The sequence below is a fragment of the Dunckerocampus dactyliophorus genome, chromosome 14, assembly GCF_027744805.1.
Source record: "Dunckerocampus dactyliophorus isolate RoL2022-P2 chromosome 14, RoL_Ddac_1.1, whole genome shotgun sequence".
In the NCBI taxonomy this organism is placed as follows: Eukaryota; Metazoa; Chordata; class Actinopteri; order Syngnathiformes; family Syngnathidae; genus Dunckerocampus; species Dunckerocampus dactyliophorus.
In genome coordinates, this window is record NC_072832.1 from 22699803 (window position 1) to 22726887 (window position 27085).

General features: G+C 41.3%; 3 protein-coding genes across 4 annotated transcripts in view; 2 read left to right on the forward strand and 1 right to left on the reverse strand.

The window, feature by feature from the left end:
- Nucleotides 1-453: 453 nt before the first annotated feature.
- Nucleotides 454-12284, reverse strand: si:dkey-228d14.5 (uncharacterized protein LOC796266 homolog). The gene is made up of 7 exons (XM_054798843.1): nucleotides 12049-12284; nucleotides 8658-8705; nucleotides 8508-8570; nucleotides 8375-8442; nucleotides 8159-8289; nucleotides 6934-7111; nucleotides 454-3559 (listed from the first exon to the last, which is right to left on the reverse strand). The coding sequence occupies exons 1-7, from the start codon at nucleotides 12111-12113 to the stop codon at nucleotides 3366-3368; spliced, it is 747 nt and encodes a 248-aa protein (XP_054654818.1). The 5' UTR covers nucleotides 12114-12284; the 3' UTR covers nucleotides 454-3365.
- A 1366-nt stretch (nucleotides 12285-13650) lies between these two features.
- On the forward strand, nucleotides 13651-18122 carry zgc:110319 (uncharacterized protein LOC796111 homolog). The gene is made up of 8 exons (XM_054798595.1): nucleotides 13651-13771; nucleotides 14151-14239; nucleotides 14322-14457; nucleotides 14606-14672; nucleotides 14770-14881; nucleotides 14948-15011; nucleotides 15092-15266; nucleotides 17476-18122. The coding sequence occupies exons 1-8, from the start codon at nucleotides 13707-13709 to the stop codon at nucleotides 17542-17544; spliced, it is 777 nt and encodes a 258-aa protein (XP_054654570.1). The 5' UTR covers nucleotides 13651-13706; the 3' UTR covers nucleotides 17545-18122.
- A 1244-nt stretch (nucleotides 18123-19366) lies between these two features.
- The window catches only part of ccar1 (cell division cycle and apoptosis regulator 1), a 35084-nt gene continuing 27365 nt past the window's right edge, over nucleotides 19367-27085 (forward strand). The window contains exons 1-8 of one of the 2 annotated variants that reach the window (XM_054798747.1): nucleotides 19367-19423; nucleotides 21255-21413; nucleotides 21515-21684; nucleotides 21783-21884; nucleotides 22231-22263; nucleotides 23484-23674; nucleotides 25554-25677; nucleotides 26328-26447. In XM_054798747.1, the coding sequence (XP_054654722.1) occupies nucleotides 21305-21413; nucleotides 21515-21684; nucleotides 21783-21884; nucleotides 22231-22263; nucleotides 23484-23674; nucleotides 25554-25677; nucleotides 26328-26447 (849 nt within the window). In that variant the 5' untranslated portion in view covers nucleotides 19367-19423; nucleotides 21255-21304. The remainder of the gene's footprint in view (nucleotides 19424-21254; nucleotides 21414-21514; nucleotides 21685-21782; nucleotides 21885-22230; nucleotides 22264-23483; nucleotides 23675-25553; nucleotides 25678-26327; nucleotides 26448-27085) is intronic. The other variant, XM_054798748.1, reaches the window with a different exon arrangement.

Below are 27085 nucleotides of genomic sequence, written 5' to 3' on the forward strand. Positions count from 1 at the left end.
GCTATTTTTGTCAAACAACAGAACCCATCATTGAATCGGAATGGTGGTTTGAGGTTTAATTTGGACCCTGTGTTCAGCAGGTTACTGACACCGAAACCCACAGCTCTTAGTCTTGCAAATGAGGTGAAGGCAGGGCCGAGCCAGAACAATAGATGCTAACGAGCCAGTATCAGAGTCGTTCATACCCAATTCAGGGAGCGACACTTCCCTTTTATCGGAGGTGCTAATGGCAGGAGAGGATTATACCACAACTCCTCCCAGGCTTAGTGTAACGAACCAATAGTAGGAGGGTGTTGGCACCCCAATTCCGCCCACTCTTACTGTATTTAAGGCCTAGGCTACCAGCACTTATTAGTTCGCTGACGAAGCTCTTTGGATGAGGAGCGAAACGTCCGACACCTTCTTCACAGAAGTACAGATGACGTCTCAAGAAGCCTTTCCCTCGATGCTTAGTGTTTGTTACTGCTCGGTCTTCAGCAGCTCTTTTGGTTTTCTCTTTTTCTCCTGCTATCTTTTGTCAGCAGTGATTTTTGCTTTGTGTATCTTTTGCTCCTGCTATTTCCCGTGTATGCAGCGCCCTTAGTTGATCTTTTATTTGGTATTTTTTCTTCGCGGCTCGGCCCGGAATTTATGTTGTTTTTTTTTTACCTGTGAACAGTCTTGTTTTGTTACCAACTTCTGTGAACTATAAATCATTTTTTGTTACACGGATTCGTGTCTCCTCTGCATCCTGCAGGGCAGAACTACATGTTTTACTGTGCATATGACAATAAAACTCTTGGATCTTGAATCCTGGGATCCTACTACCGGCTACACGCCGAACGTGATGAAAACATTATGACAGTAAGGACATAAGAGGAAAAACTGGCATATACATGACTTAACTCCTGTTGAATACAGGAAGTGAACAAATATATTGGCAGTTGAAAAGGGTAGGAATTGATAAGCTCTGCTTCTTCCTACTCCTTTTTTGGACATGTAGAATTGTGAATTGTAATGTGATGTAGTCCAAAATAACTTGTATGCATGTTCAAAATAAATGAAACCAAACCAAAACATTTATGAGAAGAAATGTAAAATATGCGGGGGCGAAAACAGCAAGCAAAAAAAGTGGGTAACATTTTACAATAAGGTACTCAAAAGTACAGTAGGTAATGAGAAATGAACATACCTAACCCTAATCACTACTCATTAGTCATTAGTTCTTCATTAGTTCCTCAGTAACTAGTTCAAATTTATGGGCCTTAGTTTCTCAGTAACTACTCTACTCATTAGATCCTCATTAGTTTGTCAGTAACTGGTCAAAAATTTTATAAATTTTAAATTTTAGTTCCTCATTAGTTCTTCATTAGTTCCTCAGTAACTACTCTACTCATTAGTTCCTCGGTTTGTCAGTAACTTGTCTAAATTTTTGTGCCTTAGTCATTAGTTCCTCATTAGTTCCTCAGTAACTACTCTACTCATTAGTTCCTCATTAGTTTGTCAGTGACTAGTCTACATTTTTGTGCCTTAGTCATTAGTTCCTCATTAGTTCTTCATTAGTTCCTCAGTAGCTACTGTATGTTTGTGTACCTTATTATAAAGTGTTACCAAAAGTGTAATGTCAGTCACACTAACACTAATAATAGGCTTTGTCACTCACAACACAAAGCTGAGATGCAGGTTGTTTTTTTTCTTTTAAATAAAAAAAAAAGCCTCTTAGCGTATTTACTGTACATGGGTTGGTTCAAAACATGTAAACGTGGCCCCCGCATCCTATGATTTTTCAGTATGCAGCCCTCGGTGGGAAAAGTTTTGACACCCCTGCCTTAAATGTTCATTTATCCCTTTCATTTATCACGGATGTACTTGTTAGCTTTACAGTTGTTTTCTGCATGTAAAACTTTTACTGTAAAATTATAAAAAGCTTGTTTTGCGTTAACATTTGTGGCTTCCTGGAAGGGATTCACTGGATTTGTATTATTTCTGAAAAATTGATTTGGTGGGGGTGGGAACGGATTCATAGTGCTAACCACTCCAGGGGTGTCACAAGACCCCACGACAACGTGACAAGATTTCTCGTTCAGAAAAAAAATGTCTCGTGAGCACTAGGCCTGGGATGATGATAAAATCAAATAATCAGCCAACAACAATGAAAATGAACAGGATCATTTTGCCAGCTTCAATATGTTGCCTTGTGCATGTGTGTCTGTTTTCCTCGCCTCCTGCCTCAAACAAGCAGGAAGAGGGTTCAGCAATTTGGTGGCTTTGTTCCATAAATCAACGGCATGAACGGAGTGAGCCCTTGTGTCAGTCATACAGTTTCTTTGTCTCGTGGGTGGAGGCGGGGCCACTAGCATACACACAGTGCAAAAGAGTGTAACCTAGTAGAAATTAAATTAGTAGATTGCAACAGATTGTCACACATTCATTGTACTTTTCTTCAAAGTAATGTGAAAATTTCGCCTCATTCTCGTCGCACAATCTTGTGTATCGTCTTGTCGTCTTGACACCCCGACTAACCACTGTATTTTAATCTAAGAAACTACCGATCGTGCCCCACTGGGTTGCCATATCGTTTGAAAAGAGCAGTTAAAGGCCAGTAGTGAAAGCTAACGCTACATACTGGAGCTGCCGCCACTGCTGCTGTGTTTTTGTTTTTGAGTTTGTAAAAGTTAACGCTAGGTGTAGCCTCCATTTCTATGTTGCTATGTGAAATCAATGTGCTCAGGATGGAAGTTCCGCTAATGCTTAAAATGACCAAAATACTGTAAGGATGACATGTTATCATGAATGTTACTACATGCTCACAGCATGGATAGAAAACCATAAAACCTTGCTGGAGGTTTTTGGAGGTGTTTGAATAGCAGGCTTTCTAGGCAGAATAGGTGTGTCCCATTACTTGCATTAATTAGCTGCCTCTTTTGAGCTGTTTTTATATCTTTAAAATGCACAGAAAAGAGAAAGACGGGTGTTCATGTCTCACATAAGGATTGTGGATGATGGGCAACATTCCAAAAACAAGAAAAAGAGTGCAGTTTTCCTTTAAGGTGTGCGTGACTTTGAGTCATAAACGCTGACACCGTCGGCTACTGTTTGACACGCCTTCACTTGTGGCGGCGACGACTGTCGACACCCACAATGCTCCTAGCAAAAAAAGCCGTAATGTGTTAACAATGCATTCGCACAACGCATGCTGCACTTCTGACTCGCCGTATGAACGTTTATTCACGTGTCAACATGAATAAACATGACGTGCTTGGAATACGACGACCATCCAACTAAGCTGAGTTCAGGGGTTGTGTGTTTGTACACAATACAAGTGCGGATACAGCATGAGTGATTCATGAAGTTCGGTCCAGTCACGCGTACTTTGTGCGTGTGCATCAGGACAAGGTCAGTATGAAGGGCACTTCCTCCTCTGGCTTGCTGTAGAGATTTGAGAGCATGTAAGAAGAGAAGAAGCCAAACTCCACGGCGTAGCTGAGCTCAAACAGCTCCAGGTTGACGCTGAGGATCCACTCGAATACTGCGGACAAATGAAGGTAGTGGTACTCGTGCTGGGCGAAGAAGAAAGTATCTGAGGGGACTCGGGTTAAGGATCCATTGGATGTTCCATTGGGAATGCCTGCAATGGGTAGGGATGGGAATGGAGGATGCACTAACACTGTATCAGTATTACTCAGGCTTCTTTAGACAATTCATCGCTCATGAATCGATTATCCAATTAATCGACAACTATTTTGTTATTTTGGTACTGTTTTTTGATTTTAAAATGTAAATATCCTCTGATTTCGGTCTCTCAAATGTGAGTATTTGGTCATTTCCTTAGTTAGCTATAACACAAAGCTTTAAATATACTGTATATAACGTCTTAGCTACAGTATATACAGTAAGTCGCTTTTTGGGTTGGCTTACAAGTGTAAAATATAAGTGGCTCCTGCATGCTTGGATTTTTCAGTGGAAAAAGCTGGGACACTCCTTCCCTAGATGGACCAAAGCAATATGAAGCAAACACAAACGTTTGGTCCGCAACATATCATCACCATCAGTCACTATCCATCACTGTTGTCCATAGTCCAAGCTGATGGCTGTGAATATCTTCCTTTAGCCTCAAACACCTTTTCAAAAATATTTATTCTATTTCATTTTTATTTTATTTGTTTCAGGTTTTTTGGGGGTTCTTTTTTTGGTTTTGCCTTGTGGGGTTTTCACAAATATTTCAACTTTGTTCTCTTATTTTCTTCCTCTGAATATTAATGACTTTATTCTTATATTATCACTTTTTCCCAACCGAATTATCTGAAAACTGCAAATTGTATCTTTGTTTTGCTTAAATATTTCAACTTTATTCTCCTTCCACATTTACATTTTATCCTTAATAATATTCCAACTTTTTTTTGCAGAAAATAAGAACTCCCAAGAACCAGATTTGGCCGCCGAAAACCAGGTCGCCCAGGCGCCCGCCCGCGATCACCACCCAAAACACACTGCACCGGACCCTTATGCTTGCGCCCACGTGTGGTGGGTCTATGGGCGGGAGATCCCGTGTGGCTTCTTCGGGCCCCATGGGTGAAGGCCCGACCACCAGGCGCTTGCCTCACCCTGGAGCCAGGGCGAGGTGCGGTCCCACCTCTTGTGTTTATTCATAGGGTCTTCTGAATCACTCTTGGTCTCCCTACCCCGTAGGGTGGCTGGACTCACCCTAAGAGAGGGTGAGGAGCTCAGTCATCCGGGAGGAGCTCAGAGTAGAGCCGCTGCTCCTTCACATGGAAAGGAGCCAGTTGAGGTGGTTCGGGCATCAGGTCCGGATGCCTCCCTGGTGAGGTGTTCCAGGCATGCCCAGTCGGGAGAAGGCCCCGGGCAGACCTAGGACAGGCTGGAGGGATTATGGCCCACAGCTGGCCTGGGAATGCCAATGGATGTATGGAAGATAAGAATTTTTTTCTTTTAATATTTTAACTTTATTCTTGTAAAATTACTGTTCTTTTTCCCATTTTTGTTGTTTTATGATTTTTTCAAATGTAATTGTTTATTTTTTGATCGAATGTGCTGAGGGCGGATAAATTCATTTGCTTTATGTTGAATGTCGCGAGTTCTAATCGGCGTGCTTTTACTTGTTTGTGTTGAGTTTTCCAGTACTTCCAGGCAAATGGAAATGGAACGCCACCGTGTCTTTTTGGAGAAGCTCTTATCTGTCTGCCCGACCAGCAAGTAGCGACCAAACGTTAGCGGGAGCGAGACAGAAACCTTTACTCACACTTTTTGTTCAAATCATTTTGAGTCTGTGGATAAAAACGTCTTGTTCCTGATACGTACTCAGGAACATCAGTGGCTGGGTACAATACATAACGATACGTGTCCGATCATGATATCAGACGCTGTGCTTCAGCAGTCCCTCGTGAGTATACTTTGTAAACATCACGTGTTTGATTACACGTACAACTCGACTAGAGGTTTTTAGTGTTGTATGCGTGTACACACGCTTTAGATTGAGTTTTCTGAAGATGTTTGATCCAATAATTATCTTTTTTATTGCTACTTTTTTGAAACAGGCATTTTTTTCCTGCAGAAAACACATCGCATTCACCATCAGTTGGTCATAAGCGGTGAAAATGCAAGTGAACTGTACAGCATACATGTAGCATTGTTCAAATGTTTACATGTTTATGTCTTCATGCTTCACTGGTAATGTGCACTTTGTTTGGTGGTCCTTGAACACACCATAGTTGTGTGCTGTGAGACGCATAAGTTGGTTTGCTATGTTAGCAGTAGCTTCCACACTCAATCCGGCCTCAAAACTTACACAAGTTAATATATTGCTATAATCATCATAAAAAATAAATAGAATAAAATTCAAATGATAAAATATACGTTATATTAATATTATGTATATTTATTGTTATTATATAACAATACTTTTATTAAATTATGTTAATATAATAATCTAAAATGGAATAATAACAAATATAACATGCATAAATAAATAATAAAATAAGAAATAAAAGTTGTTACTGGAATGACAAGACGGAAACCGTGTGAGAAACGCCTTCTCGAGCCTGCTAGCCTGCTAGCACGAGCCTGACGACCAGGCTAAGGCTACAAGGGGACTCCCATTCAGTGTGCTTATGGATCACCTTACACCAGGGGTCACCAACGTGGTGCCCGCGGGCACCAGGTAGCCCCCCACGACCACATGAGGTGCCCGCAAGCCTGCTTTTCATTCAGGTTTTCAGTTAATAATGAAAGAACAGTAGAAAGAAATGCATTCTGAAATACAAAATGTGAGTTGTGGACACCAGCATTTTGTTCATGTTCTGGTAAAACAAGCATATTCGCTTTGTTTGGGTTTAAAATAAGCTGTGAAAATAAATGTTACAAAAACGAGTAGCTCTTGGCCATTTTCATTTTGTAAAAGTAGCTCTCACAAGGAAAAACGTTGGTGACCCCTGCCTTACACGACGTGAGCACCTATACATTTTATACGTGTTCTATAAGTGCGTGAGGCATATTTAAAGGATTGTGTTGCGAGTGAACAATGGCAATTGAAGAGAGAAGGGGACGGCCAAATCTAATCGGAGGGACGGGGGTGAGCTGTGTGTCAAAAATAGACATTTTTACGCGCGTATCAAAAGCGAGGGTGTAGAGTACGTCCAATACAGTACATCGGGTATACTACAGTATTATACAGCTGCTTGTAGTTCCAGCCTACAGTCGTGTATTTACATGTCGTGTGCCTTTTGGACTGTTGTAGCCAGGCCCACTTTGTAAACAGGTTCCGAACATGGAGGAAGCTTCTTCTCAAGCCTCTTTGTCGGCACATCCTGTTCCGAACCCACCCAAAGCATTCCTCCTCACTGCACACCTGCCACGCAAACACACAGTCTTTGTACTGCACACGTGATAACGCTCTAAGAGGAAACAACATGATGGTATCGTAAGAGGAAAGGATACAGCAGACGGTGGCGATGGTCTGCAGCACGGTGGAGACGATGCGTGCCGGGTACAGAACCTTCTCATATCCACTTAGATGACACCTGCTGGTCAGGGCTGTCAGCAGAAGCGTGTAGAAGCAGATGCACAAGAAACTGATGGCAGCTCCCACGTAGTGCAACACCGCCAGGTAACCAGGCTGACACACACACACACACACACACACACACACACACACACACACAGTACATAATGAATATGTGACTGAGTTTACGTGTCAATTACTCAGCACAATCAATTACACAATCAAGCAGATGCCTTTACAGTATTACTGAGTACTAACTAGTCTGTACTACAATAATACATGATGTATTACTACATGATGTGATTACTACATTGCAAAAAAAGGAATCATTTTAAAAATAAGGAATTTATTCCAGGTGTTATGTTCCAATGCCAACCTGCCAGTGCCGCCAGTAATTGATCTATTTTTGACACACGGCTGGCTCCTCCCCCTCCAAAACCTCCTGCCAGCTTGACATTGACGTTCTCCTCCGATTTTGGATCAACATTTGCAGTAAAAGCGACTGTTGTAATGATTAGATTACATTCGGCTCCGGAACCCTCCCCTTCTCTCTTCAGTTGCCATTGTTCACTCACGACACAAGCCTTATTAAAGGCACACACTTATTAAAGACATTTACAGTATAGCTGCTTACCAGTAATCAATGATAATGTCAGGTGACGGAATGGGTGGAGCCTTTAGCCTGGTCGTCAGGCGAGCAAGTTGTATTATTTAATTATGCACTTATTGATTTATTTATGTTGTAATTGTATTATTATAGTTTGTATATTATGATTTTAGATATACATTATATATTCCATCCATTTTCTATGCTGCTTGTCCTTACTAGGGTCGTGGGGGTATGCTAGAGCCTATCCCAGCTGACTTGGGCTGCGAGGTGGGGTACACCCTGTACTGGTCGCCAGCCAATCGCAGGGGGAGAACACGGGGGAGAACATGCAAAACCCCACACAGAGATGCCCAACGGAGATTCGATCTTCCTGATCTCCTGACCAACATGCGGCCCTCTTTCTTCCTACATCCTACCTGAAATACATATTGGCTTTTTGTGTTGTGGCTCTCCATATATTCCATTTTAGGGCCGCTTTTCATCTATTGGATGGCACCACCAGGCCTGGAATCTGCTAATATTGTACAGTATACATGTTATTTGGTTCTTACGTTACAGTTCCCAGCGGTGAACGCCCCCAAGGAGGCCACCACGCCGAAGACCCCTGCCAGCTTGCTCAGCGCGGAGTCACAGGCGTGCTTCTCCAGGATATGCGCATGGTGGAATATGACGAAGAGCAGAACTGGAATGGGGGACAGCAGGTTTTAGAACACACACACACACACAAGTTGTTTTGGACGGGGATTATCACGAGCAGGAGAACTCACACAGAAAGGATCCGGCGTTGATGGTCGCTGTAAAAAGTGAATTCTCTGGGGCGTATGCGCCGCTTGTGCTGCAATGGGACATTTCAGATGTCGCTCGTTGGCCTTGAGCTACATGAAGGACTTCAATTCTTACCTTAGGGTGGGAACCTTGCAGCATCCAGGGGTAAGGTTGCCTGTGCAGACGTTCTCACCCGTCCTGATAACAACAACGACATTACAAAACTTAAAATTTAAAAAATGGACTGTAGAATTTGTATTTTTGCTGCAACGAAACACAACCCACCAGTCACTGAGCGAACACACATGCTGGTTGGAGTAGGCCAAGCCGTATCTGCAAGTGGAATACACACAAGCAGCCTATTTATTTGCATATCACTAACTGACTACATCAATACGCACGATCAGTTGGGATAGTCCATAAGACCGCTTGAGAGAACACACAGACCCTTTATTTCTAAAATCACAGCTATTCAAATTTGCTGATGAGGTAAAATCATGCATAAAGCAAACAAACCTAAAAATGTTATTCGATTCTTCTCAACGAGAGATACAGAAGCGGTATGGAACCTCAGGGAAACATTCAACTTAAAACACAACACTAAAGACCTTCAGCATTTCAGTATGTGGAATCAAATTCCGGAACTCAAACAATGAGCTAACATGAGCAATTTCAAGCAACAATACAAGCAGTTGATGTTTGCAAAGCTCAAGGAAGAAGCGTCCTGAACCGCTGTGTACATACAAAGCTACAGTATGTCCAATCACTGCTACGCTTATCACGAACGCTTCATTCTTTTGTCTGTACTCACTCGCTATCCAACTGTGCTGCTGTCAACTATCAACCCTTTTATCAGCTGTCATTTTCACTATTATTTTATATTTAGGATTATTTATTGTGACTGTTAGGTCAATTATTTACGGTGACAAGAACCTTGACTTCTATTTTACCACTCTGCTACATGACCTCCTTGCAAAGAGTACAGGAAGTGAACAAATGTATTGCAGTTGATGTGAAACGTGTGGGGGGTAGGACTGAATAAGCTTTGCTTCTTCCTACTCCTTTTCGGAGATGTGGAACTGTGACATGTACTGGATATGCTTCAGGTCTGGCTAACTTCCTGGTATCCTGGTTAGCTTCCAAGTGGTCTGGCTAACCTGCTGGTAGTGTGTTTCTTTGGTATTTGCAGCATTTTTACACATTTTTTTTTGCATAATGTTTTTGATCCGGCGGCCTTTATGTGGCATTTTTCCATTGCATGTGTTTGGTGGCGTTTGTGGGATCTTGGTTTTGGATCATTTCTGCGTTTGCAGAGTTTGGGCGTTGCTGTGCGTTTGCGCCTGTCAGCCACCGTAGTTTACAGTATTCAACTTTATGCCAATTTTTCACATTTTATGAGATAATGGTGTTTTTATACACTTACTATTTACAACGCCGTATTATATGTAGTAGATCTAGAATAGAATGTATACGATTTATTTTAAAAATGTAAAAATATTGTCATGAATTATTACTACTATTATTAATAATATATATATATTACATTATGATATGTATTATATTATATATTATATTGTGCCCCACAATTGACTGGCAACCAGTCCTGGGTGCACACCGCCTCCTGCCCAAAGTCAACTGGGATAGGCTCCAGCATACCCCCGCGACCCTAGTGAGGACAAGCGGCAAAGCAAATGCATGCATGAATGAATATATATATATATATTTTATATTACATTATATAATATATACTTATAATATTACACTTATAATATTACATTATAAGTGTAATACATATTTCTGTGTATTATTATCATATTATATTAATATTAAATATATACTGTATTGTTGTTCATTAGGGCTGTCAAAAATAGCATGTTAACTGCGGTAACTAATTTATTTCATTAATTTCGTTAATATCTTTAGCAAAATGAACGCATGCGCATTATGCCAAGCCATACCTCTCTGTTATGAGTCCGAAGCATGGTGTCGCGCATAGCGTAGTGTCCCCACACAGTCACAAAAAGTCTGACACTCTCTTATAACTTTATTCTGACCTGAACACATCAACAGCAGTGCAATTCCAACACCATGTACTGTACGTACACCCAAATCAGCAAGTCCACCTCTGAACGGCTGAAGAAAAACTAAATGAAGACTTTGGAGTGGCCTAGTCAAAGTCCTGACCTGAATCCTATTGATATGCTGTGGCATGACCTTTGGCATGACCTTAAAAAGGCGCTTCATGCTGGAAAACCCTCCAATGTGGCTGAATTACAACAATTCTGCAAAGATGAGTGGGCCAAAATTCCTCCACAGCGCTGTAAGAGACTCATTGCAAGTTATCACAAACGCTTGATTGCAGTTGTTGCCAATGTTGCCAACTTGCCGAGTTTGTTGCTAAATTTGGCGACATTCCAACCACCCCTTGACGACATATTTTCTCAAAAGCGACTAGCGCCAAATCTATTTCTTTTCCTGTCGTCGTTGGGGAGTTTCCTGGTATTTGTGAACTTGAAAGTGGAAGCGCATATCGTTCTGCATTTTGTCTTGTCACTGAACAGCAGCGGGTGCTGTTGACAGGTCCGCCCTGCCCAAAGGCTGTCACGAGCTGGCAGTGTACAGTCAGCTTCCGCGGCACACTGAGCGCATGGGGAGGAGCTCTACGCATCGAAAGTGCAAATGAATCACGCGGGGGTGGAGCTCGCCCTGTTTTACACAGCGAAATCTAAAACGCAAAAGTTTCTTAATCTTCAGTAAACCTGGATTGTTGCGAGTTATTATTATTGCAGTTGCTAATTACATATGTTCACCAGAAGAGTGTGCTACTCACGAACACACTGAGTCGTGTTAGCGTGAGCCACACAATAAACACAGCATAATCTGTTATTCGCTGTTCAATTGCGCTAATTTAAGAAAGTTCTCAATAGCCTAGGCCGACATAATTTTCCCCACTGTGAAAGTGGAATGGACTTGACAGTGTGTGTGTATGTGTGTGTGTGTGTGTGTGTGTGTGTGTGTGTGTGTGTGTGAGAACTTTGACAGGCGATGGCCGAGATAAAATATTTGAAGTGGTTTTACTTTGTTGAAATTATGGGCAATTTTAAACGATCAAATCAAGAATCAAGTTTATTTGTAGTTCTAAACGTAATTAAGGTGTTTTTACTCAGTTTTTTTGTCTCTCAAATTAGATGACGATGTCATCTAGCGACTTCGAGGACAGCCAATGGCTACTTTTCTTACTGAACCACTGCTAAGGGTGGCCCAACCAGTTATAATGTTTAGGGGGCAATCACTTTATCACACAGGACCATGTAGGTTTGGATTTTTTTCTCCCTTAGTAATAAAAAAGCTTCATTTAAAAACTGCATTTTGTGGTCAGTTGTGGAGTCGTTGACTAATATTTAAATTTGCGTGATGATCTGAAACATTTAAGTGTGACAAAAAAAATAAATCAGGAAGGGGGAAATACAATTTTTCACACGGCTGCACATAGTCTTTCATTTTCTAAGCCGCTTGTCCTCACCAGGGTCAAGGGGCACATATTTCCTGTCGAAATCGGTATTTTGATCACGCTTCAGTTACATTGTCAATATTTGGTGTGAGGTTAACATCAAAAGCTTCCAAGCACATTTTAGCTCATTGTGATTAAAAAAAGTGGTGTCAAGTGTGTACTTACATGGCCCACGTTCCAATGAAGGAGACCAAAGAGAGGGAAATTGGCAGGAGCATCCAGAGAAACATGTCTTTGAGGGAAGAACACTGGAAGAAAAATGACTACAAATTCCGTCCACCCATGTGTCTTGAAATCAGCCTGATGCTTCTGACAAGAAAAGTATTTTTCCAAATGAAAAAAAGAATGTGCAGTTGGTGTTTCACTTGAGTATTCTTCTGTCTTTCTGCCAGTCCTGAAGATCAGCACCTCACTGTGACAGAAGCAATGTGAGGAAACACGACTTGACCCGCCTGTTTGCTTTCCTTGTCACAAGAGGCACATTGTCTCCACCTGTTCCTTATGGACACAATTCACTCGTCATCAGCGCTTCTGGTCACATGTTTTATACTTCAGTACTATTTCAAATATGGATTTAAATCATATTCTTGAACAATATCAGGTGTTTCTGGAAAATATTTGGCAAATATAATGCTATTTTAGTATGTGTTTATGTTCTGTGACACTAATACAAGTGATAAGTCACTTTTATTGGATGTCATTAGAAAGGGCAGGCATTCTTACTTTTTTTCTAGTCATACATCAGCATTACTTATTATGACAAACATTTAAACCAAGGGTGTCCCAACTTTTTGCACATACCAATGAATCGTCAATCTTTGATATTTTTATATAGATAGTCATTCCTCGCAATATCGCTATTTAATTATTGTTCCCTCGTGAGTTTATCAGTCAAATACACGTGATGGGTAGCATTCTGGTCACTAGACGGCAGTAATGACGCAAAACACAGATGAGCCATTAGCTTACATTACATTACCTTAACACTGCATGAAGTCATCCATGGCATGTCTGACATGACAGAAGGAAAAACAATTCTCCTCCCATCCTGTGTTGTGTGGAAGTGGTAAGTTTTTGGCTTCTTAAAAAGGGATAGTTCGGATTTTTCTGGTCAGATTTTCTGTGATGAAGAACGTAGTTCCGCCTGCGCATTTTTGTGTAAGTGACGCAGACGCTTGCATACACTTCCCCGACGTCACATACTTCGTCACATATGATTTTTTTCAAAGTCGAGTGTGCCACACAGTGGACATCCGCGACAACGCGATGCTGGACGCTCTCAGCCACTTACTGTCATTATATAAAGAAACAAGGTACTGTATGTTTTTCATAGGCAACGTGTAATGTCACAGTTTGTTTATTCATGATACTAAATTGTATTTATTTATTTCTATTTCTTTTTATATTTATTTATATATTTGTTGTTTCAAAGAGAAGATGAGGCCGTGGTGCCCACACCCCCCTCCGTTTCTAATAGTGTTGGAAATTTTGGCTCTTCTTAGAGAACCGGTTCTTTTGGCTCGGCTCACTAAATAGCTTTCTTTAAATGGCTCTTTCAGCTCCCAAATGGCTCCTCTGATTTTTTGTTGTTGTCTTAAAATAATGTATTACCAAATTATATGTATTGTGTAAAATTAATTACTAATGTAAAAATTACACGATATGTTTATTACACACATCTTGACAAGTGACAGAAAACAGAAACAAAGACCAAACAACGACGAGAAAAAAATTATCGGCTCCCAACGACGCGATTCGAATTCTGGTATCTGCTTTTACAGCCGATTCGTTCGCATCACATAACTAGTTTCTAAACAAACAAAATGGCGGCGCACACCAGATGGGCTCTGTACCAACTGTTACGGTCAAAAAATACGACTTACTTTAGGTTTGGACTTCCACTACTCCTCCGTCTCGTTTAGTTAACATAAATTTTGTTTTTATGTGGCTGCATGTGAAGTAAAAAAAAAGTGTCCTTTAAATGCGACGAAACTCCCAGCTCGCTAGCGTAATAGCAAACAGGCAGTAGCTATTGATACCGTTTTGTTTCACTTTTACTTTAGCTAATCATGAGTTGTTTATAGTTATTTAAGAGGTCAGATAAAACACACTTATCCTCTCCGAGCATATACTTGTAACTGATATGTTTAACTTATTTTCTTACATATAAATTGTATACGCAAGCTAATAGCCAACCAAGCTGAGGTAAAGAAATACACGATCTTTTTTGCAAATGAATGAATTGAAGAGGTCTAATTTGTTTTAAGGTTTCTAGAGAAGACTGGAAGTGCATACCACACCCAGATATGGAGGAAAGTCCTGTCAGAACCTGTGACCAGAACCACACACATACCAAGTGAGAAGACCCCCCTCACCAGCAGCCATCTTCCTACCAGAATCAGTTCTCATCAGAACTTCTTGGGTCTGTTTTATTTTAGTTCGGCACATTTCCATCCAGACTCAAGACACTCCAAATCCCAGAAGCTTGAAGTTTCTCCCCGATAAACCTGTTTTGGGAAGTGGGACCATCGACTTTCCCTCTCCGAGTTCAGCGGAATGTTCATCTTTAGCCAGGTTGTGTTTGGGAAAGTTCCGACATTGAGTTGCATCTAGAAAATGTCATATGCGTTGCTGGATAAAGGAAACACGTGCAAGCCTACAATACATTGGCATATTCGTCAAGTTTGGTTGAGCAAGCACTGATAATGCGTGTTTCATGCAGGAACCTGTTTGAAATCGAAGGCGTTAAAAGTGTGTTCTTTGGCCCTGACTTTATCACAGTGACGAAAGTAAGTATTGCGTTTGTTTTTAATGCAGGTAAGGCATCTGAGAGCATTGCCAGTTGGTGTGTGAGGCTGAGCGGTAACATGTGGTCATGTTTGTCAGATAGATGAGGAGGTGGAGTGGACAGACATCAAGCGCAACGCCCTGGAGACCATTGCTAAATTCTTTGAGAGTGGTGACCCCGTAACAACAGGGGCAGTGCACCATGAAAGCAGTGAGTAGAGAAGACGCCCTGTGACATGTTCTGGTTGCTCTTCAGCAATTTATGACTTTATTTTAGGTGCCTCAGAAGATGACGACGATGTTGTGTTGATGATAAAGGAGCTGCTTGACACCAGAATCAGGTGACAAGCTTGCTCAGTTTAAGACAGACTGTTAGGAATCATATTAAAAAGAATATTTCCCTGCCCTCTCTTTCCCTCAGACCAACAGTGCAGGAAGATGGAGGTGATGTCATCTATAAAGGCTTCTTGGATGGCACGGTCAAGCTGAAGCTGGTGGGTTCCTGCACAGGGTGTCCCAGTTCTACAGTGACCCTGCGGAACGGCATTCAGAACATGCTGCAGTTCTACATTCCAGAAGTAACCATGGTGGAACAGGTGACCATCCTTTAGAAGTGTCGTTTAGATCAGGGGGTTCTCAAATGGTCTCAAACGTGGACCCACATTTTCCAACGGTCATTAAGCCGTGGCCCACTTTTATTGAAGTCAAGCCAAGTAAGTGTACAGTGGAACCTCGGTTAGCGTCTACCCGAAAACAATTTACGCCACAATTTTGCCTCGGTTTGCATGCATTCTCCGGTTAGTGTATGGCGCGCGTCTTGTCATGTTTTTAATACACTGCGTGAGTCCAACTGTGTTCTTCTTTTTTTTTTTTTTTAAGTCACAAAACGTTCTTCCTTGTTAGCAACCTCTTAGCTAGCTGAACAAAATGGCAACCTGAACTGGAAGTTAGCTACGTTACGCCGCCCCGTCTATGATGTCATCAGCGGTTGACTCTCAAAAATGTTGACACAAAACATGTTTTTATAGTTTTACAATTTTTACACACACAAAATGTTTCTAAATGCATATAAATGACGAATGAAAGGAATAAATGAACATTTAAGGTTACTTTTACCTTCATAGAAGACGTGACCGTTCCCAAAGACATGATGTGACAGCGAGCTCTACCACCACCTTCCTGTTTTGAGTCACTAGCATTTAAACCAGGGGTCACCCTCGTGGTGGCCGCGGGCACCAGGTAGCCCCCTCGACCACATGAGGTGCCCGCAAGCCTGCTTTTCATTCAGGTTTTCAGTTAATAATGAAAGAACAACATGCCAATCACTCGGCCACCGTGCGGCCCATGCCTGAACCAGTACTTACAAAAATGGAAAACATCCAAATTCTGTCCAAAAAGAATCCCTTTTTTTAAATGGGATTTTGTCACATGCAAATTGAAGAGAATAGTCATTTAAATACTTCAGTAATATAATCAAAATGATAAGCAAGTAATAAATTCACCAATATGACATCAAATCCACAGCAAATTGCCGTAATTATCACAGTAAAACCAGCAGTAATGCACAACTCAGTGAAGATCCAAAAAACCGACCTGCTTGCTGTGACTGTGGTTGCTGGATAATGAGGAAGTGTGCAATTGGGCACTGCTGTTGGCAATAAAGTTCAAAAAGAGCATCAGACTTTGTTGGTGTGGGGACGTTACATTACTTACAAGACCTTACGTGCACAATATCACTTTCCAGCACTTGTTGCAGGAGGCTGAGTCTGCATTCATTTAGCACCCAAATGAGGCACGGGTTACTATACGTCAGGGGTCACCAACGTGGTGCCCGCAGGCACCAGGTAGCCCCCCACGACCACATGAGGTGCCCGCAAGCCTGCTTTTCATTCAGGTTTTCAGTTAATAATGAAAGAACAGTAGAAAGAAATGCATTCTGAAATACAAAATGTGAGTTGTGGACACCAGCATTTTGTTCATGTTCTGGTAAAACAAGCATATTCGCTTTGTTTGAGTTTAAAATAAGCTCTGAAAATAAATGTTACAAAAATGAGTAGCTCTTGGCCATTTTCATTTTGTAAAAGTAGCTCTCACAAGGAAAAACGTTGGTGACCCCTGCTATACGTACAGAGCTTTGTTACGCATCCCTATTCCTCATGTATTATTAGTCATATTGTACTGAGCAGCAAGAACACTTTCATCACTATGCTATCACTATGTTGCAATAGAAGTTCCACTTCCTGTTCAATGGGTGTCCCTTGAGTGGCGGAAAGAAAAAGCAAAAGAGACTAATTATTCTTGGGGTGCATACTGATCCAAAATTTGGTCAGAATTACCAAGGCCTCAAATGATGGGCCAAATGATGCAATCACTGTTTTTGTGCTTACTTGTCTCTACAAATTCCGTTGGGTAGCATGTTGGCCACACAGTCAGGAGATTGGGAAGATCTGGGTTTGTGCACCTCTGTGTGGAGTTTGCATGTTCTCCCCGTGCATGCGTGGGTTTTCTCCGGGTACTCCCGTTTCCTCCCACATTCCAAAAACATGCATGTTAGGTTAATTGGCAAATCTAAATTGTATGAATGTGGGCGTGAATGATTGTTTGTCTACATGTGCCCTGCGATTAGAGTCGCCAGGGTGTACCCTCCTTCTTGCCCAAAGTTAGCTGGGATAGGCTCCAGCATACCCCCGCGATTAGGATAAGCGGCACAGAAAAAGAATGGATGGATGGATGGATGACCAAAAGGGGAATTTATGCACACCCAATCCGGATTCTGCATTTGACTTGTCTTTTGTCCCGACACAGGTGGAAGATGAAGTGGATGAAATCAATGCAAAGGTTTTTTCAGAGCTGGAGCGCAAACTACAAGAGTAAATGGAAACGCCATTGATGAACATACTCTTCACAGCAAACGTATTCACATACTGCTCCGCTTACCCTTTTACCAACCACGAGAAGGAGGGGAGAACATGTGAAGAAAGTGAGAAAAGCGTCGTTGCCGTGTGTTTTTCTGTGCCTATGCTACTTGCAGTTGAAGTGAAAGTGACAAATGTTCACAGCAGATATTTTTACATGACGTGACAAAGCGAATGAAGCTAATTGATGGCGTCAGTGATCGAGCTGAATGATTTACGCAAAATGTCTGCTGTGAAAGTTTTTCTTTTACATTGTGTATGTGTTTTGTTAAGATGTCTTTGCACATGTCATAGCAGTAAGGGCGGCGAAAGGTTGTGTTGTACTTATTTTCTATGTATAAATACTGTGTTTGCATATTAGTGTAATGCAGAAAGAAGATGAAGTATGTCCTTCCTGCTACAGCATGTATTATACTTGTATAAACAACTTGGTAGTTATGTATTCAAGAATTGAAAGTTGGTATATTCAGACTAAAGAAATGAACTGTATATTCACGTCCTACTGCTTCACAATAAAGTTCACTCATCGAAAATAAACCACACTTGTCCTCATTAGGGTGAGCTGGAGCCTATCCCAGCTGACTTTGAGTGAGAGGCGTACACAAACAAGCATTCACACTTATGGACAACTTGGAAAAGGAGTGTCCAAACTTTTTCTACAAGGCCACATAGTAAAAAATGAAAGCATGCAAGGGCCACTTTGATATTTTGTAAAATGCTGAGAAGTTATATACAAGAGAAAACTGCATCTCTGTTTTGTGATATTGGTCAATTCATGTTTTTTGGTCTTTTTCCCATTTTTGCTGTATAAGTTTGTTGTTTTTAATATTTAAACTTTCTTCTTACAAAGTCTTTGTAATTTTCTCATAACTTCATTCCCATATCTTGTAATATTTTTCTCATAATTGACTTTATTCCTGTAATATTAATATATTAATTAAAATGAATTACACATTTGTTTTGTTTCCGTAATATGAAATTTAAAAAAAATAACATCTTAAACATTTGAAGTTCTTGCTAGTACTGTAAAATGGTGTTATTTTTTCTCAGAATAATGTGATGGTATTCTTTTTCTTGTTAGATCACAACTTTTTTCTCTTAATATTTGGATTTTATTCCTGTAAAGTAACTGCTGATTTTTCCATTTTTTTCTGTTCTTTTGTTAAGTTATATTTCTAGAATGTGCCACTGGCCAATAAAAAATACTGCAGTGGGCCGCAAAAGTCCCCTGGGCTGCACTTTGCACATCCCTGATTTAGAATCTATGTACTGTACATCTATAAATACAAACAAGTATGCTCCTAAATGTATTCTACATCTAGTTTAATGTAACCAGTGGGTCTCAATTATTTTCTGTCATGCCCCCACTGTGGGACAGAAATGTTTTGCCCCCCCATTGCACTATTGAGAAACAGATCTATTTATAATATCCAGTTATTTATCTGTACTATACAGACTGAAATCAAAAATGAAACCAGGTAAATGCAACAAAATGGAGAGCAGTGATGCATACAAGCATATTCAAAAGTCATACTGCATGCTGAGTACGACTAATTCATACATGTTGGCAGGGCTACACTATTTGAGGAGCACTGAGCTAAACCCATATGAGCAAGAAGTTGGTGCTTGTTTTTGTCTTTTTTTCATGATTGTAATTTATTGACAACATATAGTGGTTTGTCGTTTTTTAAGAGTAAAAAAGAGGAATTAGAGAAGTCAATTGTCCGCCAATTTTGGACTGCATGATTAGCGTGTTGTGCGCATGCGCAGTGCTTTTGTCTCCAGCGGCCGGTACCAGTGGACGTCGGTAAGCGGCGATGACACCGGTTAAACAAAATGTAACTACAGTCTTTCTCCTCGTTAAATGTCTCTAAGTGTTCATTCTGAGTGTTTTTCGGCGATAATTCGTGCCACTCGTGCATTGCGCGCGTTGTTAAGTAAACAGTGTTGATAGAGTCAGCTGCTGGTGTCAGCGAACGTTAGCCGAGGCCTCCATAACAAATCCCGCACGAGGCTACTCTGGGTGAAAAGCTAAAATGCTAAATGCTAGCACTCTGTGGAGTTTGGCTATTTAGTCGCAATTTCATCAAATTTATTTCAGCTGTATGTTTGAACAAGCCAGACTCGTCGAGGAAGAAACTGCGACTTCACCACATATGTGTGCCCCCCCCCAATGGTGACATTTGTGTGATTTTTATATATATATACACACACACACACACACACACACACACACACACACACACACACACACACACACACACACACACACACACACACACACGCTAGCTAGCTAGCGTAATGTCATTTATACGTGGCTAACACTAGCTAGGCAGTTTGACCCTCTCGGGATTTTGCCGTGTCAGCAGGTACTATTTAAATGACCGACTCTTATAACTAACAAAATAATGTTTTTTTTTAAGTAATTGTCAAAGTTTTCTTTTATGATGTAAAATTCTCCCACTTCATTCTGCACGTTATTGTTATTGTTAACGGCTTTATTTTTCGAGCATTGTTTAAGCATTAGTAAGGCAATCCACGCTGTCGTGTACGATAGTTCGTAGTACATATTGTGTCAAATGATACATTTAATTATATCGTACACCTACTGCAACGTTGGTTTGATGCTACATCAGACGACGTGGAGTCATGTTAGTCAATAGTTTTCTCGTTTTGCAGGTCATTATTGCTTGCCATTTTCTGCATGCATGCATATTCGACCCACTGCCTCTAATAATAGACTGTGACTAGTCTGGATATTTTAGTTGACACCACGATATTTTGCCAACAGAACACCCCGGTAGCATTTTTGTTCCAATCTCTCCAAATGCCTCAAGTACACACCTGATCAAACGTTTAATACCAATTGAAAAATTGCAAGAATTTACTTTCTGCACTGTTGGATCTTCAGGAGGTTCCAAGTACAGTTTTGAAATGTAAAAAAAAAAAAAAAAAAACTTGGAGCGAGACAAAATGTTTTTTTTTATTTATTTATTTTGAGGAAGCCTTTACAAGCATTAAAGTGAAATAGGCTGTTTATCAGCTGATCAAAAGTTTAAGACCATATGTCAAAAAACAGAAAAAACCTTAAAATAGAAATAAAGTTTTGAAAGACTCTGGAATGAGTCACTGTGCCATTCTTGTTAATCAGCTGAAAAATGGGTTTGGTCATGCTTGATGCCAGTGTTTCCAGGAGGCTAGTGGGAATGTTGCTCCAGGTGGCGAAGATGGCTTCACGGAGGGCCTCCACTGTCTGGACCTGATGTCTATTTTTGTAAACTTCCCTTGCCCTCCGTCCTCAAATGTTCTCAATTGGATTTAGATCAGGGGAACACACAGGATGGTCCAAATAGTTATGTTTTTTCCTCTGGAAGAAGGCCTTTGTCAGTTAGGCATTGTGAAGTGCAGCATTGTCCTGTTGAAAAGGCTAGTCATTACCACACAGAAGGGCCTTCAGTCATCCCCACATAGCCAGCTGCCGTTTGACGCCCCTGCACAACGTAAAGTTCTATTGTTTCGTTGAAGGATCATGCTTACTATGCTTACTCAATTTCTTCTTCTTGCATATTGAAGCTGTACTTAGGACCTCCTTAAAATCGAACAGTGCAAAATGTGAATTCTTGCAACTTGTCTTGTAATTTTGATCAGGAGTGTGTTTATTTATTTTAGAAATAAACCACAGTCCGGTGAGTGGCGACAACTTTTCATTCAAGTGAGTCATGGCCCAGTTCGGGGGACAAAAAAATCCGCCGTGGGCGACTCAGTTTGCCGCCACAGCTGTGTCCCAACCGGGCCACACAAGCCAGTCTCTGGACATCAACTTGCACTGTAAGTGTACCCAGTTTTGAGGTCTCGCGTTTAATGTTCAACTTTTTTCTTACTCCATGGTCACTTCTTTATTTTGATAATTTTGTTTGTTTTTCCTGCAGCTCTTAATGTGCAGCAGCCATCCCTCCTGGGAGCCTCTCCGGCTGTGTACACCCAACAGTCTGCCTTGGCGGCGGCCTCTCTCACGAGCCAGTCAAACTATCAGCTGTCTCAGCACACCGCCGCCTTGCAGCAGCAAGCTGCAGCGGCTGCCGCAGCAGCACTGCAGCAGGTCTGACACAACCGAGACGTTTTTTTTTTTTCCACAGGGTTAGCAAACGTGTGTATCACACGGCGCAGTTGTATTTAATCAGCTTTTTGTGTTTTTAGTCTCAGATCAATACGGCCCTGCAGCAGTATCAGCAGCAGCAGCAGCAGCAGCAGCAGCAGCAGCAGCCACCCCAGCAGCCACTCTATAGTGTTCCTCATCAGGTGAAACACTGTGCAGCATTCAACACACCATGAGTGAACTGTCACATGGTAGTGATAGTGGCAGCGGAGTCCAACAGCAGATGAAGACGTGAGAGCAGCATTGCTGACGAGTTAAAGCCATAGCGGAGGTTTGCGTGGCTGGAGCTGACGTCTTGTTACTCTTCTATAGACTGCAAAATAATTTAGCTTTGACTCACCAGCGCCTTTGCTGTTTGCAACCAAGTACTGCACTTCATTTTGCCTCAGTTGCTTCAAAACTAGATTCATCAGCAATCTGTTCCACACAATTGACACATTAGGTGTAAAACATGTTATAACCTTTTTTTTTTTTTAACTTGTGTTACAGCTTCCGCAACCTCAGCCAGCACTCATATCACAGGTAATGTGCAATAATATACCTCATATTTATGATTGTGATTATCCTGTAATACAGTGTTTCCCAAACCCTCCAGACATCTTGACTGGAAGTCACTACCCTGCACACTTAAAAAAACATAAACCACACAATGAAATATATGTTGATATACTATTAAATATATTATATATTATGACATATTAAAAATCATGTGTCTAATTTTTCAACTGCACACAAGGCTACAAATTTAAAACGGAGAGGGTCTAGAGGGGTAAGATATCCCCTGGCAAGTTTGTCTCCTGTTTGGGGAAGTTATCTGTATTTGTATGTGTATTGAGTATTTGAGTGACAAGCTGTGGTGAGCTGTGATATTTATGCTGTTTTGCTGTGCTTTGGTCTGCAACAACATGGAAATAATGAGTACAATGTTACACGTAAACATAGTAATTATAAATAATTATGAAAACAAAGGCACATAACGTACAGAAATCGATTAGGAAATTAACTCAATACGAGGCTTATAATGAAGCCAAATGGACATATGAGCACATATATAGCATGAGATTATGCACCAAGTGAGAATGTACAGCAACAAAGAGTTAACATTATTAAAGCTCATCTCTTTGCATTTATGCATAGCATTAACATTAGAGGACGAGGCGAAAGGAAGACTAGAAAATACACATCTGTCTGTGCAGCGTCGGAGAAAGTCATACACATAAGTCTCAATCTGCATCACACATGGTGTGTTCAAAGACCGCTGAACAAAGTGTCCACAATGCCCAAAGAAGACGCATTATTTGTAAAAGCATAAATTTGCTGACACGTGCAAAATTGGGGGCTTTCTAACATAGTCCGTGCTTTTAGTCAACAAACAAATGACAGGCTCATACAGCTCAGTCACAGCACCACAGAAGAACGTCTCATTTAACACACAATGTAAATGATCTTCAAAAACCTTCAAGATTAAACACTTTTAACGTACGTCATGATCAAACTTCCTTATTTGTTCATTCTGTCAACTTTCTTTTGCATTGAGGCGTTCGAGCACATTACGTAAATCTCACTTTTTGGCGATAATGCAGTCAAGCTGTTTAAAATTTTTATTCACGCACCCCCTATGGCAATCTGCGTACCCCAAGGGGTATGCATACCCCACTTTGGGAAACTGTGCTGGAATAGCTATTGGGGTAATATGCAAATATGGATCCATTTCTAACCCCTTCTTCTGGTCATTCCCTTAGCCTCCAGTGGCGTTACCCACAAGCCTGAGCCTGCCTAATCCCCAGCAGACAGCCCAGATCACGGTGTCCTACCCGACGACGCGTGCAAATCAACAACAGCAGCCACAGAAGCAGCGGGTCTTCACCGGCGTGGTCAACAAGCTGCACGACACTTTCGGCTTTGTCGATGAAGATGTCTTCTTTCAGCTCAGGTGAACGAGAGCAGACATTCCCCGATCGCTAGGCCTGTCACAAAATTTTGCTTGATGATAATTGTCCCACAAATCATTGCAGATGAGCGATATTATTGTCAACATGTTTTTGGGACCAATTTTCATGAATTAAATGGTAATATATGGCATAATAATGCGAGTACACCGTAGCAAAAGCAATAAACTTTAATTTCCCAAGAGTATTTAACATTGTAATGAAATGTCGAGCTTTTAAATAAAATTAAACATACAGTAGTAAACAAAAAAAAAAGACAAAAAACCTCATGCAAATAAAATTGACTGTTCTTTTAGCAGAAATTGCACTTAAATAATAATCACAATCTCAACCAAAAACAAGAAAAAGTAGACCTGTGAAGGATGACTCTGTGGTGGCCTCAGCCATCTTCTATGCTGTGGGCTGCTGGAAAGGGGGCAGCACGGACAGGGACAGGAGCAGGATCAATAGGCTGATCAGGAGAGCGAGCTCTGTCCTGGACGGTCCTCTTGACTCCGTGGAGGAAGTGGGGGAGAGAAGGATGTTGGCTAAGCTGACATCCATCATGGACAAAACCTCTCACCCGCTACATGACACTGTGGGTTCCCTTAGCAGCTCCTTCAGCAGCAGACTGTTACACCCACGGTTGTAAGAAGGAGAGGTTCCGCAGGTCCTTCATACCGACCGCTGTCAGGCTCTACAACACCTGCACCACCTGAACCATGTTGTAGTCAATATGTATTCTTTACACTGTATTCTTTACTTGCGTATCTTGCTTGCTGCTGTAACAATTGAATTTCCCTGCTGTAGGATAAATAAAGTACAAATACAAATACAATACAAAACACTCCAATAAAAAAACACACACAACAATAAATACAATAGATAAAATGGAGGATCAAGCCTCTGTAAACAAAATTGCACTTTAGTAAATGATGAACATTAGGTATTATTCCTTAACAGGAACGCAAATTAATGAAGCTATGGGGTGATGTGTGCTGTCACGCGGGACACAGTGGGACCAAATAATGCTAGGACTGCTTCACGGATGCGTGAGCGTGGTCAGTTCGTGCCACTTTGGTCATGAATTGCGTGCCAAATACGTAATTCAGGGGTCACCATTGTGGTGCCCGCGGGCACCAGGTAGCCCCCCATGACCACATGAGGTGCCCGCAAGGCTGCTTTTCATTTAGGTTTTCAGTTAATAATGTGAGAACACTAGAAAGAAAAGTATTCTGAAACATAAATTGTGAGTTGTGGATATCAGCATTTTGTGAATGTTTTGGTAAAACAAGCATATTTGATCTGTTTGGGTTGAAATAAGGTATGAAAATCATTTCTACAAAAATGAGTAGCTCGTGGCCATTTTCATTTTGTAAAAGTAGCTCTCGCAAGAAAAAAACGTTGGTGACCCCTGACGTAATTAATGCATAAAAATTCCCACAAAGCTCCCGCGGACCGAGGAGAGAACACAAGCCGGTCCGTGCGTCAAAAAAGGTTTGTGACCACTGAGCTATGGGACCAACATGAACCAGGTGTTGAGACAGACACACAAAGTGAACGCTCTTGTCATCCAGCCTGTTTGGTAGAGAGAAAGAGGAGGAAAACAAACACGCATTCACATTTCAGTCATTTTTTTTCGGCCGGCAAAATTACGGAGTTTGTTTTTATATCGTGCAGTTAATTGATTTGATTTTCATGACAGGTCTACCCATTGCAAAGTGTATTTCCAGGATAAGCGAAGTCAATAAAGAAACCATAGTTTTTTCAAATAATGCATTTCCTTTTTGTAGGCTTTTCTTCACGCTCTCTCCAGTTAATACTAGCCAGGATTTGTGACACTGATGTCACTTAGAAATGAGTTTGGTCTCGTGCTTCTTTCAGTGCTGTGAAAGGGAAGACACCACAAGTGGGTGACCGGGTGCTAGTGGAGGCAGTGTACAACCACAACCTGCCCTTCAAGTGGAACGCCCAACGCATCCAGACCTTACCTCAGCTGGCCAACCAGGTGAGAACATTCAGCGTTTGAGCACGCATTCAGAGTACAGTAGTTCCCTGTTTTTTGTAGGGGTTACGTTCCACTCCACCAATGAATGGGGAAAATCCATGAGTAATTGATACATCCTTAAAAATGTCTTACTTTTGACACCCCCTCCAAATCCTCCTGATAGCTTGACATTGATGCTCTCCTCTGATTTCAGATAATCTGTTGTAATTAGATTAGATTTCAGTTCCAGAACCTTCCCATCCTCTCTTCAGCTGCCATTGTTCACTTGTGACACAATCACCCTAAATATGCCTCACACACTCACTAAACTCATTAAAAGTATAACATGTATAGCGACTCACCAATAATGGTAATGTAAGATGATAGAGGAACGACGGTATCAGTCACTCTGTAGCCTTTAGCCTGGTCGTCAGGCTTGCACCGGAGGTATTGGGTCAATACGGTAATTACTGATTTACAGTGACATAGGCTACATGGTGAAACTGCCTGTATTTTGAAATTTCCAAAAATTGTCTTTTTAAGTGTTCAGATCTGTGCAACCCTGCAGAGAAGTCTCACGTTTTGTTTTTTCCAGCTTTCTCTCCCCAGATTTTCTCACCCCATTGTGTCCCTGCAGCTTGTTGATTGTTATTTTCTTACTTCCTCTCCAGCATCAGCAGCCACCTCAGCCTTTACCTCAACCTTCCCCGCAGCTGGGCAGCCTTTACAATGAGCCAGGGATACCGCTGCGCTACCCTGACATGCACTCCGCAGCGGACAACAGACAAAATGTAACCGTACATAGCCCCCCCAAATCACACATTTTCTCTCGTCCTTGAGACAATGTTTTTCTTTGCTTTGCTACCATTTTGGACAACGTGTTAACTACACTGCTCAAAAAAATTAGAGGAACACTTCGAAAACACATCAGATCTAAACTGGGGGAAAAATTATCTTGAATATCTTTCCTGATAAGTGGGTGATGTATTAGTAACAAAATGATGCCACATCATTTGATAGAAATGAAAATGATCACCCTATAGAGGGGGGAAATCAAAGACACCCCAAAAATGAAAATGAAAAAATGATGCAGCAGACTGGTCCATTTGGCTAAAATGTCATTGTAGCAACTCAAAATGAGGTACCGCAGTGATGCCCTGGTCCAGATCTGGGAGGAGGTCCCCCAGCACACCATCCGTAGTCTCATTAGGAGCATGCCCCGACGTTGTCAGGCATGCGTACAAGCACGTGGGGTCCACACAAACTATTGAGAATCATTTTGAGTTGCTACAATGACATTTTAGCCAAATGGACCAGTCTGCTGCATCATTTTTTTCATTTTCATTTTTGGGGTGTCTTTGATTTCCCCCCTCTATAGGGTGATCATTTTCATTTCTATCAAATGATGTGGCATCATTTTGTTACTAAT

What these genes read in the sequence shown, in the direction of transcription:
- si:dkey-228d14.5 (XM_054798843.1), bottom strand. Translation starts at nt 12,113, where the DNA reads ATGTTTCTCTGGATGCTCCTGCCAATTTCCCTCTCTTTGGTCTCCTTC. An exon ending in TTCATTGGAACGTGGGCCAT is followed by an intron (nt 8,706 to 12,048) that starts GTAAGTACACAC and finishes TTCCACTTGCAG; the next exon opens with ATACGGCTTGGCCTACTCCA. An exon ending in GTGTGTTCGCTCAGTGACTG is followed by an intron (nt 8,571 to 8,657) that starts GTGGGTTGTGTT and finishes TGTTGTTATCAG; the next exon opens with GACGGGTGAGAACGTCTGCA.
- zgc:110319 (XM_054798595.1), top strand. Translation starts at nt 13,707, where the DNA reads ATGGCGGCGCACACCAGATGGGCTCTGTACCAACTGTTACGGTCAAAA. An exon ending in CAGAACCACACACATACCAA is followed by an intron (nt 14,240 to 14,321) that starts GTGAGAAGACCC and finishes GTTTTATTTTAG; the next exon opens with TTCGGCACATTTCCATCCAG. An exon ending in GGCAGTGCACCATGAAAGCA is followed by an intron (nt 14,882 to 14,947) that starts GTGAGTAGAGAA and finishes ACTTTATTTTAG; the next exon opens with GTGCCTCAGAAGATGACGAC.